Below are 19,066 nucleotides of genomic sequence, written 5' to 3'. Positions count from 1 at the left end.
GCCTTCAGCTTAACCTCCCAGGTGGGAAGTCTCTCTCCAGTTTCTGGGGCAGGCATGGGTGTGCCCAGGTGCCTTCCACACCTGACAGAATGGAGAGCGCCAAGAACTGCCATGTCACGGGGCCTGCCTGATCCGCATCTGATGGCTTCTCACCTCCCAGGGAAGTTCACAGAGTTTCCGCGTAGCCAAGGGGAAGCCTAGCTGTTGTTTCTGCTTGTTGGCGGAGACGAAGTCTCAGCTTGGTTAACACACCAAACCCGTATGAATCGACTGACTGAATGAAGGAAAAAGCATTCATTTAATGAGTGCTCCCTTGGTGCCTCACACTGTGCTCCATATGACTAAAGCAGAGGCAACAGAGAGGGATAACACCCAGAGGGAGTTGGTGGCCAGGGAGGGGCCCTGGAGTCCAGAAAGTTGCAGGGAGAGGGAGCGGCACCACAGGAGAGGAGACCAGTTTACAGCTCCAGAGCCTGAGGGGGTGAGGGCTGGGCTGGCCAGAGAGGAAGGAAAGGAATCTGATTTCCTCCAGATCTCAACCCGTAATCATGAGCAGTGTATGATCCCCCTCAAATCAACAGGCACCTACTAGAGGCCAGCACTGCAGGTAGGAAGACAAAATGGGGAGTGGAGGTGGAATTGTGGTGAGGCTTAGTGTGTGCGGGACCTGGGGCTGAGGGAGCTCCGAAGGCACCCCTCCAGAGGCGAGGAGGGAGAGCACCCCAGGCCTGGGAGGGAGCAGCCTGTGTGATAGGAGACCTAGATGGAGCAAGGTGTGGACAGCAGGAGAGGCAGTCTGTGTGCAAGTGCATGTGCAAAGAAGAGGGACGTACGACACAACTGGGGGGTCAGGGACCAAAGGAAGGGCACTGGGGAGTAGGGAGGGATGTAGTCAGGTAACTTGTTACTGCTAAACACGGGGATGCAAAGAAAGGCAAACCCTTGGTCTCTGCCCTCAAGGAGCTCACATTTTGATGGTGGAGACAAGTGTTAGTCACTATGTGCCTGCAAGGGATTCACAAAATAAATGGGCCACACGCTAATGAGGAAGGTCCAGCAGAGGTGGGTTTCAGCTGAATCCAGAGGGAAGACAAATGGGGGGGGGGGGGCGCGACAGATCTGTGTCTCAAGAATCTCACATTGGCAGCTGTTGGGCATGGGTTGCAGAGACCAGTGGTCAGGGTGCTAAAGGCCTCCCCTTGGTGCTTTTAGCATCTTGTGGGGAGTGCCAATATACTGATCCTACTAATGACATTAATTGGCCTCTTTTAAAGTTTATAAAGCACTTTTCAGACTTTAACTTATTGGATCCTTGGTGAGGATCACTCTGAGGTAGGTACTCCACGCTCCAATTCCCCATTTTAGAGATGGGTAAACTGAGTGCTCATGGTTACATCTAGTAAGCCTAAGAGCCCAGGTTCAAATGCGGCTTATGTGCAGTATAAGGAAGGCAGTCTGGGGATGGGGGTGGGAGGTGGGGGGCTTGGAGACTGTCCTGAGCCCAGTCTTGAAAGAAGCCATGGAAAGTAAGAGGTAGAGGTGAGAAGGCAGGGCACTCCGGGAACAAGGGGCAGCCAAGGCAAAAGAGTGGAGCCTGGAGATGGAGCGCTGGGTGTGAGGAAGAGAAGAGGAAGGGGCCGAGTTCAGCTTCATGCCAGGGAAAAGAGCACGCGGTTATTGGACTCTGGGGTTCGTGTCTATGCCCGTGGCAGGTGGTGGTTGTCCCCTCTTCTGGGCTGCAAGCCAGGGGCTCATTCTTGACGGCGACCTTTCCGGGGAAGTGCTTCTTCACTTTGTCCCTGGCCCTATCTAAGCAGCTGTAGAGGCTGGCCTCCTGCGGGTGGGCTCCGCAAGCTCTCCTGCAGTCTGTCTCGTGTCCTTCCTCCCCCGGCTCCAGGGCAGTGGGGGTGGCGTGAGCAGCATGCTCATTCCTGCGTGTCTGGGGAGGGGGGTGGCAGGTCCCTCTTGCTCCTCCTTTCTCCATCCTTTGTTGTTAGAGTCTTTCGGGGCTTCGATGAGCCTCCTGGAAATGGCTTGGGGAGGACGCCACATCACGGGTGGGGTCCCTGCCTGTCTGTGGTCTGTAGTGGGCACAACTCTTCGGGTGAAAGTTGGGCTAAAAAGGCCTTCCCTACTTCCCTGAGCCTCAGTCTCCTCTTTACACTGGGAGGCCCCGCCCGTCCCTAGGGAAGTGGGTAAAGGGCTTTCGCGCGTGGGCCACGGCGGTGGGACGTCGCCACCTGCTGGTTGGTCATCCACACGTTTCCCTCCGCGGGAGCCTCCGAAGCGTGAGGGTGCGGGAGAGCTCGGGGCTATGGGCGCCCGGGATCCCCACTCGTGTCAGCGGCCCGAGTCTTGCCGCGCCCCGCCGTCCTGTCACCTGCCGCCGCTCCGAAAGCCCGTGGCCCAGGCGCAGGGGCGCACATTTTTTTCTCTCCTCACGTGACAATCTCCCTCCCCTATTCTCTTCCGCGACGATCCCGGCCATGCCAGGCGCTGATTGGCCGTCCCTCCAATCAGGAAGCCGCCTATTGGTCGCATTCCCACACAAGCTCCGCCCGAGCCCTTTGGTTAATGGTCGGACAGAACTCGCTCATCGCGCCTCCGCCGATAAACGGCCAATCGAATGCCCAGGCAGTGCTAGGGCCAGCCTTCCGCAGTGGCCTTAATATCCAGGGGCCCAGGGCGAGGAAACCTACGGTGGCCCGTAGGACTGCCCACCAAGCCTCGCGAGAATACGGAGCTCCTCCCACAGGACGCGCTTCAGCGCCGGCCCAGGCCCCGATCCCGCCCCCAAGAGAGGAAAGACGCGGCCGCCATGGATGGGCAGCCGCCCCGCGGCGGCGACGGGCCCCTGGCCGAGGCCCACGCGCACTTCCGTAGGGGCGAGCACGACGAGGCCGAGGCGCTCTACTCAGCTTACATTCGCCAGTGCGCCTGCGCAGATGGGGGAGCGCGTGCCGCCCCGTGAGTCTCGCGAGAGCTGCGTGCCCTCTGATGGGCGGTGTTGACGTCGTGTCGTCGTCATCACGTATTCCCAGAGGGGCTGGGGAAACTGAGGCCTGGCCTTGAGCGCTCGTCCTGTCACCCCCACCCCTACCCCTAGTGAGAGCTTGGCAGCGCTCTGCGGCCCTGGGCCTCGGTTTCCCCGCCTGGGAACGGCTCTATTTCATATGGGCCGGGGGGAAACTGAGGCAGGCGGAGGTGCAGGGCCCTGCGGGGCCCAGGTCTGCGGCTGCGGGGCCACACGCCTGGGGGGGCCGCACGCCTGGCCCCTCAAACCCTGCCGCCCGCCTCAGTTTCCCCGTCCGTAGAATGGGGATAGTTCAGCCCCCCTGCGGTTGTCAGAGGGTCCAGCCCGGGCTGTGGAAGCCCACGGGCGTTTCCTGGGGTTCAGAGCCCCAACTTTGGGGGTCTCCCACCGCCCCTGAGGGAGCAAGAGGACTAGGGCGGGGTCTGGGGTCCACGTGCTCGTGGGCTCCCCCAGAGGGAGCGCCTCTGAGAATCACCCCCCCCCCCCAGCTCTGGGTGTCTTCCTGCTATCTGCCCACTCCCTTCCAGCCCCTCCTCCTTACCTGCCCCCTCCCTCTTTACCCGCCCCCTTCCTTCTCTGCCATTTCCCGCCCCAGGCTAAGTGCCCCCTCTCCCCTGGCCTGTGCCTGCTGCCCATCCCCGGCGGCCCCTCCCTCCTCCCCTTTCTCGCATCCTTTCATCCAGTTCTTCCCCGGGTTCTGTATGGGAGGGTGGTCTGTGAAGTCGGGAGTTCAAATCCTGCCTCCTAAATGCTGTAGCTAAGTGATGTTGGGCCAGGATGAAACTATACGCGTTCTAGTGTGTCCGTAGCTAGCGAATGTAGAGGTAATGGATAGTATGTAATTAGATATAACATGCAGTTATTCTGTGAATATCTGATTCAATAAGAGGCAAAGAGTGACCTGGGGCAGCTGGCGGGTGTGAGGCATTGAGGGCTGAGCCCACAGCCAGGGAGACTCCTCTTCTCGAGTTCCAATCCAGCCTCAGACACTGACCAACCGTGTGATCCTGGGCGAGTCACTTATCCCCCTCTGCCTCAGTTTCCTCGTCTGTAAAAGGAGCTGGAGAAGGAAGTGGCAAAGCAGCCCAGTATGCTGGCCAGGGAAACCCTAAATAGGTCACAGAGAGCCGAATCACAACAAAGAATGAGCGGAGATAGAGTTTCTGATACTTGTGGGCAAGCAGGCATTAATCTGGTATCAGGCAAACAGAAGCGGATGAATAAAGGCGGCTTCCCTTCTCTGGGGAGAAAGGCTGTACGAAGACCAACAATTTGAGGAGGGGGAGGGGGGGGTGGAAAGCTGGGGGAGGTGCCCGAGCTGATCTTTGGAAGGAGCGGGAAGTGGCTGGGCCGGGCCTGAGAGCCAGGCCCACGAGCCAGGCCCGCCTGCCTTCCCCCACCGCTGACATGCTCCTTCTTTGGAGTAGGGACTGATGGCGTTATGGGGAAGACCAGCTCTGGGCGGCTCACCTGGCCCTTGCTCTAAAGCCCACGCCAGGGCGCCTTGGTGCCCATGAGAATTCTGCCAGCTGCTGCTTTTCCCCACCCGGTATCTGCTGTTCCGGGTATCTGCTCCCAGCCATTGGCGGGGCGCATTCAGAGGGGGCACCGGGCGGTCCGATGCCCGGTTTCCCCTTTCGCTTTCTTCATTTGATCGGAATGTTCAGTTTGCAAATTCATTAGAGGAAAGCTGTGCCCGGGCAGTCCAGCCGGGCGAGTTTTAAGCTGCATTTTCCATTTTGTTTTGAAGCCAATGCTCCCTGGAGGATCTGGCCACTGCCTACAACAACAGGGGTCAAATCAAATATCTTCGGGTCGACTTTTACGAAGCCGTGGATGATTACGCTGCTGCCATCGAAATCCTGCCCCAGTTTGAGGTCCCCTACTACAACCGAGGCTTGATATTTTATAGGATGGGTGAGGATGCTTTTGTTCACCTGAGGTCGGTGGCTGCTGACTTGCATTGTTGTTGGAGATTCCCATAAACGGGGGTTCGTGTTAGAGTTGAGGGATGGTAATGGACCCGAAGAGTCATCCACAAGGTTGCTCAGGTCTAGTAGAAGCTCATGCAGCATCCTGGGGAGGGGAGGGGTCTGGGCTCTTAACCTTTGCCCAGCTCACTTAGAACTGCCCGGAGCAGATGGCTTTGTGCCTGATGCCCACCAGCTGCCCGTGACAGGTGCTGCCAGAGAAACCTATTTCTAAAAACAAATCCCTGAGGACCCATGAGATGATAGGAAGAGAAGGGCTTGAGACCTTTGACGATGCCAGGTGCTTTTGACACTTTTCCTTTTAAAAGATTAAAAAGCAGGTTAAAGGGACAGTTGTTGAAGTCCCTTCTCTGACTTGGGTAGCAGTTTTATCAAAGGTTGACTCAAGGCCTGTGGATGCTCTGGCATTTTTGTCTTCGCTTTTTACACTTGGAATCAGGGTAAGCTAGTAGGAAGCAGAGCCACTGCTGCGGCCTAGCCTCTTTATCCCAGAAGCTGGGCCACTGGAGAATAGATTGCCAATGGCATTTGTAAGAGAATGCATTTTCTTTACTGGGAAGATTAAAAACGAGATATAAAAGCAAAAAGCATGTGTATTGGAACTTGGTTGTGCAAGAGATTTAAAATACTTCCTGATCTTCTCCTTGTTGCTTGTGCCACAGGACAGTTTGATGAAGCTTTCGAAGATTTCAAGAAGGTGTTAGACTTGAATCCTGGCTTTCAAGATGCAATACTGAGCTTAAAACAGACTCTTCTAGATAAAGAAGAAAAACAAAAAAGAAATTGTTAGAAATCCTACCATAATTAAAACTTCTACTGATTTTTTTTCACCTGATAATCAGAATTTTGTTTGTTATTGACTAAAGCAGAACTCTTGGAGATATTTTCATTCCCCCCAAATGCTTGATAATCAGGTGGGAGCAATGCTGGGCCCATGGCCTGGGTGGTTTTCAGGATGACTAAACAGGGGCAGTCATTTTAAATGCTTGTGTTGAGCGATGATTTTCAAATGTTCAAATATTTGAATGGGTAAAAATGTGCATTATTGTAGCTGAGAGTTACAGAGGCGTGCAGTTTTTCTTTAATGATCCTATTGTAGTAGGTCATTGTTAAAACAAAAATTACTGGGATAAAAAAAAAGAATTAACTTCTCCATGAAGTAGACTTTGAAGTCGTGCATTCCTTACATGGTTATTGTCAAGAAGGTACTTAGCGCACCTTAGCAGCCTCCTGAGAGCGGTAGGCTGCCATCTTACCGTGGAGCATCTGTGTGGTGAATGGACAGATGTCCTTGAGATGACGATATGCTCTCTACAGAGACTGTGCAGAGAGCATGTCAGAGGACACTGATTTTTCTGGGGAGAAATATGGATGACCTGCTCATAGGAAATAACCCTAAAAACCCAGTCTCCTGTGGGGCCGACTCAGTTCTGTGGGGAATCGGTGGCCTTGTGTTTTTCGGAGAAGAGAGCTGATGAAGCCCGGCCTGTGCTGACAGACTAAAGCAGAGCCTCTTAATGTGGGATCCATGAAATGGTGGTGGTTAAAACTATTTTGATGCTCATTTTAGTAGCATAGGTTTCTTTTGTAATGATCTGTACTTTATCTCCCAGAGGCTTTCACCAGATTGCCAGAAGGCTCCATCCCATAACTGAAGCCTCCTTATCTGGGGTTGGGGTCTTTGATCCTTTTCCACACCATCCCCTTAACGAGATTCTACAGTGGGGCTCGAGCAGCAAGCGCCTTTGAAGACTTCATGGGGGTCACAACACAGTCAGGTGTGTGAACCCACCGGCCCGTCCCCAGAACTTCGGAGCCTTCAGAAGAGCTGGGCCTGGTGCCAGAAAATCTGAAGTGAGGAGCTGTTTGCTGCTCTAGCTTCAGAGAGAGTTAGATCAGTGGGTTTTTGTGGGAAGAGAGCAAGCCTCCGCGACCGTCCATCTTCATATGGGAAACCAATTTGGTGGAAGCCATGATTCCAAGTGAGTGATCTCATGAAGAACAGACAGCTGTCGCCGCCACCGCCTTGTTTGTGGTTCGGAAAGAAGGCCTGGCAAATTCAGGGGAGAATTTGGGCTTCAGGTGCATGTCAGGGAGGAGGAAATTAAATTTGATGGTCTATGAAACTGCATTTGGGGGTGTAACAATTGGAATGATGCCCCCTGCTGGAGACTTACTGTAGAAGAGTTCCGCCCATGAAGTGAAGGTCTTTGAGGGCAAGACCAGGAGTCTTTTCTTTGGCGTCAGGCAGTGACGCTGGCTAGTGGGAGGAGGAAGGAAGAGACTAGCGCTCTGTCTCTCTCTTTCCTGGGGACGCTGGTGGAGAAGGTAGCTAGAAATGCGCTCTCCCTTTAATAGATAGGAATCTAGGCCTTTCTCTCTCTCTTTACCAAATTCTTATTCTCCTGAATAAATGCTTAAAAGTCTAACTCTTGCTAAAGCTTATAATTTATTGGCAAACACTCAATAGATATTTTAGACAGTATAGCTAGCATTTTAGCCCTTAACAGAGGCATGGGTTTTTAGGGTCCTTCCTTTGTCCAGGATGATGTCTGTCCAGGTTTTGTGTTGGGGGATATTTTTAAGTTGCATTAGGAGTTTAGAGAAAAACCCACTTGACAAACTTTTTATTTTTTGAAATATCATTGATCGAAGCTCTTAGGCCTTGGGAGAGCTTGAAGTCCCTTGCATGTATAAAGACAGAACACTTAAATCATCCAGTTCAGGCTCCCCTGTCTTTACTCTAGACAGAGATCAGATGCCATGGTGGGGTTTTTGAAACAAAGTATGCAGTTGGTGGTTGTTTTTGCCTAAGGTTTTTCCCTTTACCATTTGCCAGAAAGAAATGCTTGAAGCTTTATTTTAATGAGTCCTCATTAGCGTGGTAGCACTTAATGGATCATGAAAGGATATACATCTTTCAAAACTTTAAATCTCACAAATTCAAATTCTGTTACTAATGGATTAGCTTTTGATATTTAATGTCTGGATAGCTTTTAATTATAAGGGAAACAAATACAAGTTATGTTAAGTATCTCTTGTTTGAGCTTCAGAAAAAAAAAACAAAGAAAAAGCTCTTTATGTAATTCTTTAGAGAGGGAGAAGCAAATATGTCTGACTGGATAAATTTCATTTCAGCAAGGGCTGAGCATGTCTGGGCTAAGCCACAGGACACCCCCCCCCCTCCCCTGGACTCCTAGTGCTTCACACAGTTCAGTTCCAGACCAGGCCTTGATCTCATGGAGCTAACGAATGGTCCCGGATGTGTTGGGGGTGTGTGTGTGTGGGGGTAACCATTCACAATAGTAAGTGTGTCAGGGAGGTGCACACCCAGTCCTGTGTGACTTCAGGCAGAGGGGAGCCTGTTTCAGTCAATAAACACAAAGAACCCACCTGGTAGAATATGGGGAGTTACTGCCTAGGCAGGGGCCCCCTCCCTTTGTCCTGACCCTTGTGCCCAGCCCAGGGTCTGGCTGGTGGTCGATTCCTATCAAAAACCTTGTGTTTGGTGGGTCCACAGAACCAGCCCTCCCCAACACGTTCTCACTCCAGGATGAAAGTCAGATCACATGGTTTCACCCCAGGATCGCCGACTGTTAAATGCCTGGACAGCCAGGCTGAAGTGGGCCTGAAACATGGCTGCGATTGGGTGTTCATCGACGGCAGTCTTCAAGCAGAGGGTGAGCCAGCCCTCGCAGGGGACTGGCCGAGGTTGGACTAGAGCCAGTGAGGTTTCGTCCAGCCTTGGGAGTGTGGCTTCAGATCCTAGGAGCATGGGAGTGACTGAGGGAGCATCTCGCAGCCCCCAGGGGAATCCTCATTGGACATTTGCTAACTCACCAAGGCATACGTCTCCTCCACGGCCCCCATGGTTCCCTGGCTTCCTTCCGTCTTCCCTGGTTGATGATTGCTGTTTCCAAGGGCCTGGTCCCCAGGTGTGAATGGCACAGCCAGGGCAGCCGGATGGTGGGAGTGGCAGGGAGACAATGGGGGTGGCGTCTGGAGCGCGGAGGCCGCTGTCCTTGTCTGTGCACAGGTAAAACCCAATGTGCTTCATGTCAGTGGTCATCCTAGCTGACTCTTTGGGACCCCGTGGAACCCACAGAGCCCAGTGTGGAGGGTGTTGCCAGGTAGATAGCACAGGATTGTTAGCCCCATTTTACAGTTGAGGAAACAGTCTGAGAGAAGGCACCCACCTTGCCCCGATCATGTGGCTGCTGAGCACGAGAAGAGGGGCCCGAGGCCCAAAGCAGGCACTTACTGAACCAGGACCCCCGACAGAAGCCCCAGGAAGGTTACTTGGGACAGCATAGAAGGAAGAGCAGGTGAGCCCTGGCACCGTCCACCGTGAGCCAGGTGGCCTTGGGAGAATCCGTGCTGTCTGCAGAAGGGCTGGGCAGCCGCTGAGGATGGGCCAGGGATGCTGCTCTGGCTCGGCTGACTCTCCGCTGCTGAGAGCACCCCCAAACACTCACAGGGCCATCTCATCCCTAGGAATATCCCCATATGGAAAAGCTGGGGCTGTGCCACCCAGAGGGTGAGGATGGCTAAGAAAAGACTCACCAAGGACTAGAGGGTCTGCTGAATGGTGGGGTAAGTGCTTCCTTGTGAGGTGTCAGGCTCCGAGGAGTGGGCAGAAGCACCTTTCCCCAGCTGCCTGGAGGCAGGGACCACAGCTTCCCACACTTCCCTCCCCCAGGGCCCTCGGGATACCGGGCACATCTGGACTTGATTGGCACGGTTTCTCCTTAAAGCTCCCCTCACCTCCCCTCAGGGCTGGGCTCACCAGCATTGTGGGCAGCCCTGCCAAGACCTGTAAAACTGGTTGAAAACCTTACACCTCCAATTGCCACATAAGGATACCCCTCTCCCCCCATTCTTACACCTAAAGGTCTTGTCTGCAAGGGGTGTGGGTGTGGGTGGGTGTGGGTGGGTGCCAGAAGGGTCCAGGCCAGCTCAGGGGAGCTGGGTCACATGGACCCCGTGGAGCAGGAGACGTGCTGGTTCCTAACCCGGCCTAATGGGGGTGGGAAGGTTAGCCTTAGAAAGCCCCAGACTGTGGTTCTCACCCGGAGTCTCACTGTCAGAGTGGGAAATAGTCCACTTAATAGAGGGGGGCCCTCTACCCTCATTCCCTTGTGTTAGAGGAGCCCAGGGAAGGAAAGGGAGTGGCTCATCCAAAGATCCACTGCTTTCCCCCACCCCATCTCGTTCTCTCTGCAGGTGAGCAACAGGAAGGCCCAGGGAGCTGGGCAGCCGTCACCCAAGGGAACGGGTTAGAGGAGCACTCGATGTCAAGAACCACCCACAACAGGGAGGGAAGGGAAGGACCTCAGGGGTGCTCTCCTTCAACCCCTAGGTTACAGGAAGTGAAGCATGCCGTGGTCCTCCTGAGAACCCAGGTTGGCGGGGGTGGGGGGTGCAGAGGACGGAACCGCTAACTCTGGCCCCAAAGGAAGACTGCCCTCTGTCCCGGCCTTGACCTCCAACCTCTGTGCTTCTGACCAAGCTGCAGCTCAGTCTTGTTCCCTTCTGCTTTCTGAGAGAGGTTTGACTAGGCACAAACAAGTCGCTAGTGAGTTTTAATTCACCTCTCCCAGTTCAGGCTTTGTTTGGGATGGTTTCAAGACCCTGATGTATTTCTATCCCTCCTCCCCCGGTCTAAACCTAGACTGCAGCCCCCGTGCCCAAAACTGCTCTCCTGATTCTAATTCCGGCCAGAAATTATCTCTCCAATTCTAGGGGTAGACAGTGTAAGGGACTTATCCAAGGTCACACAACCTATGTGTGACAGTGAGCACTGAATCTAGGTCTTCCTGGCTTTGGGGCCAGCTCTTGGTCCCTCTCACTCTAAACCATGTTGCCTCAGTAGAGACAAGCTGTTGGTGGTCTGGGTGCACTGCCTGCCTGCCACACGAGGGGGGACCTCATCCTGATGTTCTCACCCACTGTTTTTCGGTACCCGCAAAATGGTGGTTTGGGTGGTCGCATCCCTACCTGCCTCCCATGAGAAAACTGACTGTGCGGTCCAGCACTTTGCCTCCTGACTGAGGGAAGTGGCGCAGCCCTAGGGCCAGGCAGAGAGGGACCAGAGGTGTGGACATCTGGGGAAGCAGAGCTGACACACTTGGATCATAGAGGATTTATTTTTTCCTTCTGACGGTTGTTGTTGTTACAGACGTCCTCCCTTTGGGGAGGGGGAGGAGGGGGAAGGCCAGCACCATGACAAGGATTTCGAGGGCCCCCCAGAGCCAGGCTTGGGAGAAGAAGCCATTTCCTGCAGGGAAAGGACAGCCTCATTCTCCCACACCCTGGGATACAAGAATCTCTGCTCAGCCTCCACCCCAGGCTTGCAGCACCACCCAGGGCCCCCGACCCAGGCCCCAGCAGGGAGCTTCCTGCCTTTCACACCTGGAGCACAGCTTCCCTGACTGGTCGGGACCCGGGTTCCTTTCCTGGCTCCTGGGTAGGACGCCCCCTTCTGAGCCCCAGGAAGAAAGGAAGAACAGCATAGAAGCATGCCCAGTCATGGATCCCTTTGGACACCTGAAGAATTTCCTTCTTTTTTAGGGAGCCGAGCTGCTGGCTGCCCTCTGCCCACATGATGCCTAACGGAACACCCCTAAACCCGGAGGCGGCTTTTGGGGCTGCTCGAGTGCTCACCCAGCCTTGCAGGTGAATTTTCCCCAGAAGGAAGCCCACCAGGAGCCTCGAGCATGATGGGGCCGGTGGCTGTGTAGCCTCCTTCAGAAAGCTCGTCTGAAAGGTCAAGCATGGTTTAGAGATGCCCCCACTGTCCACGTTCATGGGGCTCAAGCAGAAAACAGCAAAACTGCCTCCTCAGGACTCCTAGGATGAGTTAAATTGCCCCCATTTGACAGATCTTAGACAGAGGCTCTGATATTGTGACTTGCCCAAGGTCATACAGCCAGGATTGGAGGGTGGAGGGAGAAAGGACATACTGCTCAGGGAGCGATGGGGCATAGGGACCTCCCAGGAGAGGAAACTCCTTTTCCCAGGGCAGGTTGGCACCTTCTTTGCCATTTGCCCATCAAAGGCGGGGCTTGAAAAGGCCAGCTCCCTGCCCATGAGGCCACACTTCCCCTTAGAACTCCCAGGCTGCATGTTAGCCCTGGTTGTGAAGGGCCTCGCACCCTCCCCCCCGACCCGTGGTCACTCACCTGCTTCTGTCTGTCCAGAGGAACACTGGCTTCTGCAAGGGGGCTGGTGGCTGTGGGTAGAAACTCCCTGGGGGCACACCAGGGTCAGGCAGTGTAGACACACCTGAACAACAGAGGCCAAGGTAGCCTCAAAGCCAGGCCTCTGACGGAGACATGGGAGCCCCAGGAGCTCCTGGGAAGCGCACCCCAGGGTGGGGCAGGAGGAGGAGCTGATGGGGCCTCAGCTTCTAGCCCCATCCCCCAGGTGACACAGGCAGCAGGTGCCACATCCAGGCCCCGACTCCCAGCCTAGCCCTGCCCCCCTGCCCCTCCAACCACAAGGCCTCCCTTCAATAGCTGCTTCTCTGGTCCCACGTGGTTCCATGGTGGCCCAACTGTTGGACTTGGGGGTGGGGAAGACCCAGGTTAGAATCCCTGCCTCAGACACAGACTAGCTGAGTGACCCTGGACAGGTGCCTGTGCCTCAGTTTCCTCTTCTGTAAATGTGGGGACAGGAGCACCAGATAACCTAGATGAAGTGCCCCGCACACCTTAGTGTTCTGTAAATGCAGCTCTCATTTGGTAGAAGCCAGCATCCCCGTGCCTCGGCTTAGCATTCCGGGCCTCCCGGGCTCAGCTTCCCAAGCAGTGGGAGAGGAGGAGGGCAGGCGAGAGCCCCACCTATGGTTCAGGCGGGCTCCTCTTCCTCATTCCCACTGGTCAAGAACATTTTCCTGTCCTTTAAGAGGCTCATCAGCACCTTGGGCTTTACTTGATGAAAAGGTTTCCTGGTCTTGAGCCCTAGGCAAGGCTCATCTTTTATAGGTGGTGGGGGTGGGGTGCCCTATGCACATAGTATGCTCCCAGTGTTTGCCTGGACCAGGGCTGTCCAAGTAGAAATGGCTCAGTCCCTGCAAGGCGCATGACTTAGATTATGTTCATTTGTGGTTTTCTATCTTGTGTTGCGTTTCTATTTATTTTGTTAGACATTTCCCAATTTGTGGCTTCCCTCAAGAGCCCCGCCCCCTCGAAAGGATGGGGTATAAAGAAATGTGCTCTGTCATTTCATTAGTATAAAGGGACTCCTGGCATGAAGACTCAGTTTCTCCAAATAGTTCTGCTGTTTTTAGAGAGGGCTCTTCGAGGTGCCCAGGGCACTGAAGTCAGTGGCTTGTCTATGGTTGCCCAGCAAACAAGGGTTAGAAGTTGGGTTCTAACAGCCCAGACCCTCTCAGTGCCCAGGCCAGGGGCCGCAATCTCCTGCTCTGCAGAAGGGCGATGAAGTGCCCAAGTTGGAAAGAAGTGGGAAGTCCTTCAGTGACTTGAGAACTAACTTCACCGGAGCCTCGAAGGCCTTTTGTCAAAGCTTTGTGCCTCGGATGAAAATGAAAATGGTGGCAGTTGCTTCTCTTTTGAATGTGGATCCAAGGGGTCATGAACGTAGGGACCTTGGAGCAGGCTAGTTTTGATATGGGGATCCCTTCTGGGACCTGTACCTACCCTGGTGTGCCCAGAGAGAGGCCCAAGGCCTGATCCCGGAGGACTGGCTCTTACCTGTACTCTGGATCTCTGGTAATGGTGGCTATGCCTCTTGGAGGAAGGGCCTCTCTCTCATAGAGGACCTCATTTTCATAGACAAGATGGTTGCCTTCAGTCTGAATAAAGTTATCTTGGGGTTAGGCCGGATTAGAAGAACCCTAACAAGTCATTAAGTCTAATCCATTGGCTCAGAGGGGAGAGGCCGGTGGTAGAACCCCATGTAACGCTAGCTCAAGGCTCTTTGCATTGGGGGGGGCACAGGGTGGCAAAGATGGCCGGACTATCAGCCTTATCCTCGCGGAGGTCTCACAGTCGGTGATGTGAAACCAGGAGAAGGACTAGCCCTAGCTAGCTTCTCTGGGCTTGCGATCGCAGTCTTTGAGCGTAGCCTTGCCCATGCCAGTCCCCGTGAGGACAGACACAGCTACGGTCCCACTGGGGAAACACACTGAAGATCAGAGGGATTGTCCCTTTATGTCCCATCCCGAGTCCACGGGCCAGTTAAGGTCCTTGGGCCTAATTAGGTTGCCTCCTATGGCTGATGTGGCCTCCCTCCTCCAACCCCTCGGGGATGTGACACCAACCAAAAGCCAGAAGTCTTGTCTTCAAAGTTTTTGGTGGTGGTTCAGTCATTTCAGTTGTGTCTGACCTTCTGTGACCCCAGTTGGGGTTTTCTTGGCAAAGATACCAGAGTGGTTTGCCATCCTTTCTCCAGCCCATTTGACAGATGAGGAAACTGAGGCAGAAAGGACTAAGTGACTTGCCCAGGGTCAGAGTGTGTGAGGGCACATTTGAACTCGGGTCTTCCTGACTCCAGGCCTGGAGCTCCATCCACCGCACCGCCCAGCCACCTTTGTTTTAGGGGCCAATGCTTTCTTCCCAGCTGGCCTTCACGGCTCTGACACCAAGGGCCTGGAGGAAACCCTCTCTCAGTTTCTGGGCCAGGGCACAGCCACGATGTCCCCATGTCCAGCGTGCGCTGGTTCTGCCTTCCTCCTTTCAGAGCCAGGGCCCAGCCTCCCTTGGCAATAGGGTCAAGGGCCTTGAGGGCGGTCACTGGGCCTCACCCGCACCAGACACTTCCAAGAGACCAGTGAGCACTTCAGACCCTCATCGGAAGGAAGGAGCCTGGAGCGGAGGGGTCCGGTGCCTCATCCGCAGAGAGGCCGTTGAGCCTCTAGAGAACAGTGAGGTGCCTGGAGTTGGAGAGCAGGGGACAGAGTCAAGGCCTGGACCCAAGTCAGCACAGTACAGACCCCCCAGGGAGCTCCCCCTCCTCGGACCTGGGACCAGTTCCCCACCCCCCACTGGGCTGTGTTTACTGTCAGTGACCACGTGGGTCTGGGCCGCAAAGGGGGTGGTGGTGGGCTTCATCAGGAGAAGCTTGGTCAGGTGCCAGGTGCTGTCGGACCACATGTGCTCCAAGAGTGGATGCTGTAGGTGGTCCCGTAGATGCCGTGATGGACATCGCTCTGGAAGGAAGGAGAGGCTGGCGAGGGGGAGAGAGCTGCAGCCTCGAGGCTGGCCAGCTCCAGCCCCCACACAGAACCTCAGCTGCCAGGGAGCGACTACGCTGGCCCCGCCATGCTCGGCTTCCTTTGCTCAGCATTCAGGGCCCCGTGCTCTGCAATGATTGCCTGCCTTTCCAGCTTCATCATCCCTTGTATGACCTAGCTGCTGTCATTTAACCTTAGCTCCCTCGTCTGTGAAATGGGGTTAATATTGGCACTACCTTCCTCAGAGTAGAGGATGAAATGAGAATATAAGGGACCAAGTAAGAGAGAGTCTTTGAGCGAGCCTCGTACACATACAAAGTATTGGTGTGGGAGGTACCCGGAGGTCTCATCCTCCCAGCACCATGGGCTGTATTGTTGTTGAGTTGTGTCAGTCATGTCCAACTCTGTGACCCCATTTGGGGTTTTCTTGGCAGACACTGGAGGGCTCGGCCATTTCCTTCTCCAGCTCGTTTTACAGATGGGGAAACTGAGGCAAACAGGGTGAAGCGACTTGCTCAGGGTGCATACTGCTAGTGTCTGAGGTCAAATTTGAACTCGGGTCTTCCTGACTCCAGGCCCAGCACTCTATGAACTATGGTGCCACCTAGCTGCCCTTGACACACTTAATAGGGGAGGTATGGCAGGTTGTGAGCTCAGGGAGGCCAGCCCTAGGTCAGCCAGGAGAACCCTCCCAGGAGCTCAACTCTTCCAGCCCCTCTCATCCCCGCTTTTGCAGGTCTCACTGGCCATCCCTGCAGAGGAATCTCTCTCTCTCTCTCTCTCTCTCTCTCTCTCTCTCTCTCTCTCTCTCTCTCTCTCTCTCTCTCTTTCTCTCTCTCTCTCTCTCTCTCTCTCTCTCTCTCACACACACACACACACACACACACACACCCCTCCTGACCCAGGCACTGGCTCTGTGCAATGCTCACCTGTAGCCGCCCCCCTCCGGCACCCACTGGGATGGTCACTTCAATGTGGGTCATATTGGAGCTGAGCCCACAGCTGTGGGACAGTGGGTTGGTCATTCTGTGGCCACCCACTGCTAGGGAGATGTTTTCTCACCTGAAGGTGCTTGGCTGAAGGGTCAGCATGGGAGGATGCTTGGGATGGTCCAGGTAATGCTGCTGGGGATGAAGCAGAGACCACCTGCAGACCAAGAAAAGTCCTGTCTCACTCAGGGCCAGGCAGGGAGAAGGGGCCAGCCATCCCGCCCCTCGGGCCCAGCATTTCCTCAGTAGTGGGTAGGGCTAGGAGCTCTCCCTGCTGGGCTACAGGAAGCTGGCACCCCCAGTGCCCAGAGATCTGGGGTGCTGAGAACAGCCCCCAAAGGCCTGCCTTCCTCCTCACATCATTTGGATCTGCCCAGTAGCAGAAAGACTCAGCCAGCCTGAATGTCCAGGGAATGAGGATTCCTGGGTAGCTCTTTTCTCTGGCTATTGGGGGCGAGTCAGAACCCAGGGATGGAGAGGACTTGGGCTGTTTGGTCAGCTATACTCTGAGAATCCCCCGGCAACATCCCCAACAAACGGCCACCCAGAAAGCCCTTTGGTGCAGCCTCTCGCTGACTCCTTCTGGAGGCTGTGACCGTAGCCTACTGGGAAGGCAGGCCGGGTGGAGGAGAGAGGGTGTCAGGAGTAAGAACAATAATGAGCATCTTGATAGGTTTGTAAGGTGCTTCGGAGATGTTCTCTCCTTTGATCTTCAAAACATCCCTGAGAAATGGGCATTGTTTCAGATCAAGAAACTGAGGCAAACAGGATTAAGTGCCTTCCCCAGGGTCACATAGCTCATAAGTGTCTCAGGCAGAATTTGAACTTGGCTCTTCCCCATTCCAGGCCCTACCAAGTCCTGCTTCTGACATGGCTGTAGGACTCTGGGCAAGCGGCCTTACTTCTGCATCCCCTAGGGGTTGGGGCACTGGACAGGCATCATTTTTTGGGGGGGGCAGGGCAATGAGGGTTAAGTGACTTGCCCAGGGTCACACAGCCAGTAAGTGTCAAGTGTCTGAGGCTGGATTTGAACTCAGGTCCCCCTGAATCCAGGGCTGGTGCTTTATCCACTGCACCACCTAGCTGCCCCCTGACAGGCATCATTTTTTAACTGGTTATTCCCCACCTCACTGAGGTGACACTGAGGTTAGAGGCAGCGTGCTGGGCCAGGGGCGACTAGGTGTTGCCGTGAATGGGACTTGACTGTCCAGTGTACAAATGAGTCAGGTGTGGGTTTCCTTTGCACCTGCCCCCAGGAGGCAGCTAGAATAGGAAGGCTCTGGAATAGGAAGGGGTTGGTTGGACCAGGCTTAGCTGGACTGTGGGATCTCTGGTTTGGGGAGGACATGGGCCACAAGCCCCGCAAACGTTTGCCAGGAGGTGGGAGCCTCCCCTGCCTTCTCTTTCACGCTCGGGCCCAGGGCTCAAGGCCGGGCACTTGTCGACAGGACAGGAGACAGTGGTGTCGATCAGAAGCAGTCGCCATCTCAGCTTGTACACGGCTGTGGTTGACAGACACGCTTTCTACCTGCTCAAGGAAGGGAGGGGCAGAGTCCGCAGAGAGCCCGGGGGCAGCATCCCCGGGCCTGACGGACCACGGGGCAGGGCTCACCAGAGTGGTCTCGGACTCATCTGCGGAACACCCTGGTGCCGGTGTCGGTGGCGCAGCTTGGACGCACCGCCGCGATCTTTCTGCCCGTGGGTGGGTCAGACACCATCTGCCGAGTCTCACAGGCAGCTTCTTGGGCCTGCCAAAGGGAGCCGGGCCAGAGTCCGGGTCCTTTATCCTGGACTTTATCCTCAGGGCTGCGGGAGGAGGGGGGGTTGTCAATTGTCTAAGAGGCGCTTTTGTTCTGTGTAGGAAATGACCCAGACTTCCTCCTCTGCCCCCCAAAGACCCAAACAGAAAGGAGGCAAAGCTTCCTAGAATAGAAGCCCCCTGAGGGCAGGAAAGGTCCCATTTGTCCTTATATCTCTTGCACTCACAGGCATTGATAAATGCCTGCTGACGTGAGTCTTTGAATTGGGGCTGAGTGGTGCCACCTACTGGTGGATTAGGTTATAGCAGCCTACCTCTACTAAGGATCGTCAATACCCAGGCCAAAGGAGAAAGGAAGACGGAATTCTTACAGCTATACGCACAGCCAGAGCTTGAGCCCACAGTCCTCATGGTCTGGGAGGCTTGTGAGAGTCCTTTGGACCATAAACGGACTACCAGGAAGGATGGGGGCAGCTAGAAGCTGCAGTGAGGAGAGTGGGGGACTCCGGGAGGCCCGCGGTGGAATCGTGACCCTGACAAGCTCCTTCACCTTTCTTCCTCAGTTTAAGCATCTGTTAAAAAAAAAGGCGGGGCAGGGAATAATAGCCTCTGCCTCACAAGGTTCTGGAGATCAGAGAGAGACCCTGTTCTTGCATAGACTGTGGGAAACACGCAATAGAGCCCTTTGCAACCCTGGAGTGCCTTGGAATGCCGACTTATGCTCTTAGTACAAAGGAATCAGGAAGTTTTGGGGCCCGGGAGGAAAGTTTCATCCCCTGGAGGGGAGGGACCGAGGCTGAACCCAGGTCTCTGCTTCTCACCCCAGGCAGCGCACCCATCCACGGCCTCGAGATCCACTGCTCGGAAACTTTGGCTTCCGTGACCGTGGGCACGTCAGTCATCACCGAGACCTGCCGAGAAATCTGGTTATCGCTCTCTTGAAGGAGCAGGCTTGGGAGTCCCCAAGTGAGGGATTGGGGCACCCTCCTCAGCCCTCGAGAATGCCAGGGCGGTGAGCTGCCGGAGAGCTGCACTAGAGAGGGCAGAGGACCCGGGCTTGACTCTTGTCTCTGACTCTGGTGTCCAGGCTCCTGGAGC

The 19,066-nt window shown here is 54.9% G+C and overlaps 1 protein-coding gene across 1 annotated transcript; it reads left to right on the top strand.

Annotated features, from left to right (window-relative positions):
• Positions 1–2,664: 2,664 nt before the first annotated feature.
• TTC32 (tetratricopeptide repeat domain 32) lies at positions 2,665–7,286 on the top strand. The gene is made up of 3 exons (XM_043981127.1): positions 2,665–2,967; positions 4,785–4,951; positions 5,688–7,286. Exons 1-3 carry the CDS (start codon positions 2,819–2,821, stop codon positions 5,813–5,815), a joined length of 444 nt encoding a protein of 147 aa, XP_043837062.1. The 5' UTR covers positions 2,665–2,818; the 3' UTR covers positions 5,816–7,286.
• Positions 7,287–19,066: the final 11,780 nt, after the last annotated feature.

The sequence above is a fragment of the Dromiciops gliroides genome, chromosome 2 (assembly GCF_019393635.1).
Source record: "Dromiciops gliroides isolate mDroGli1 chromosome 2, mDroGli1.pri, whole genome shotgun sequence".
NCBI classification, from domain to species: Eukaryota; Metazoa; Chordata; class Mammalia; order Microbiotheria; family Microbiotheriidae; genus Dromiciops; species Dromiciops gliroides.
The sequence above is the reverse complement of the archived record's forward strand: the minus strand, read 5'-3'. Positions and strand labels throughout refer to the sequence as shown.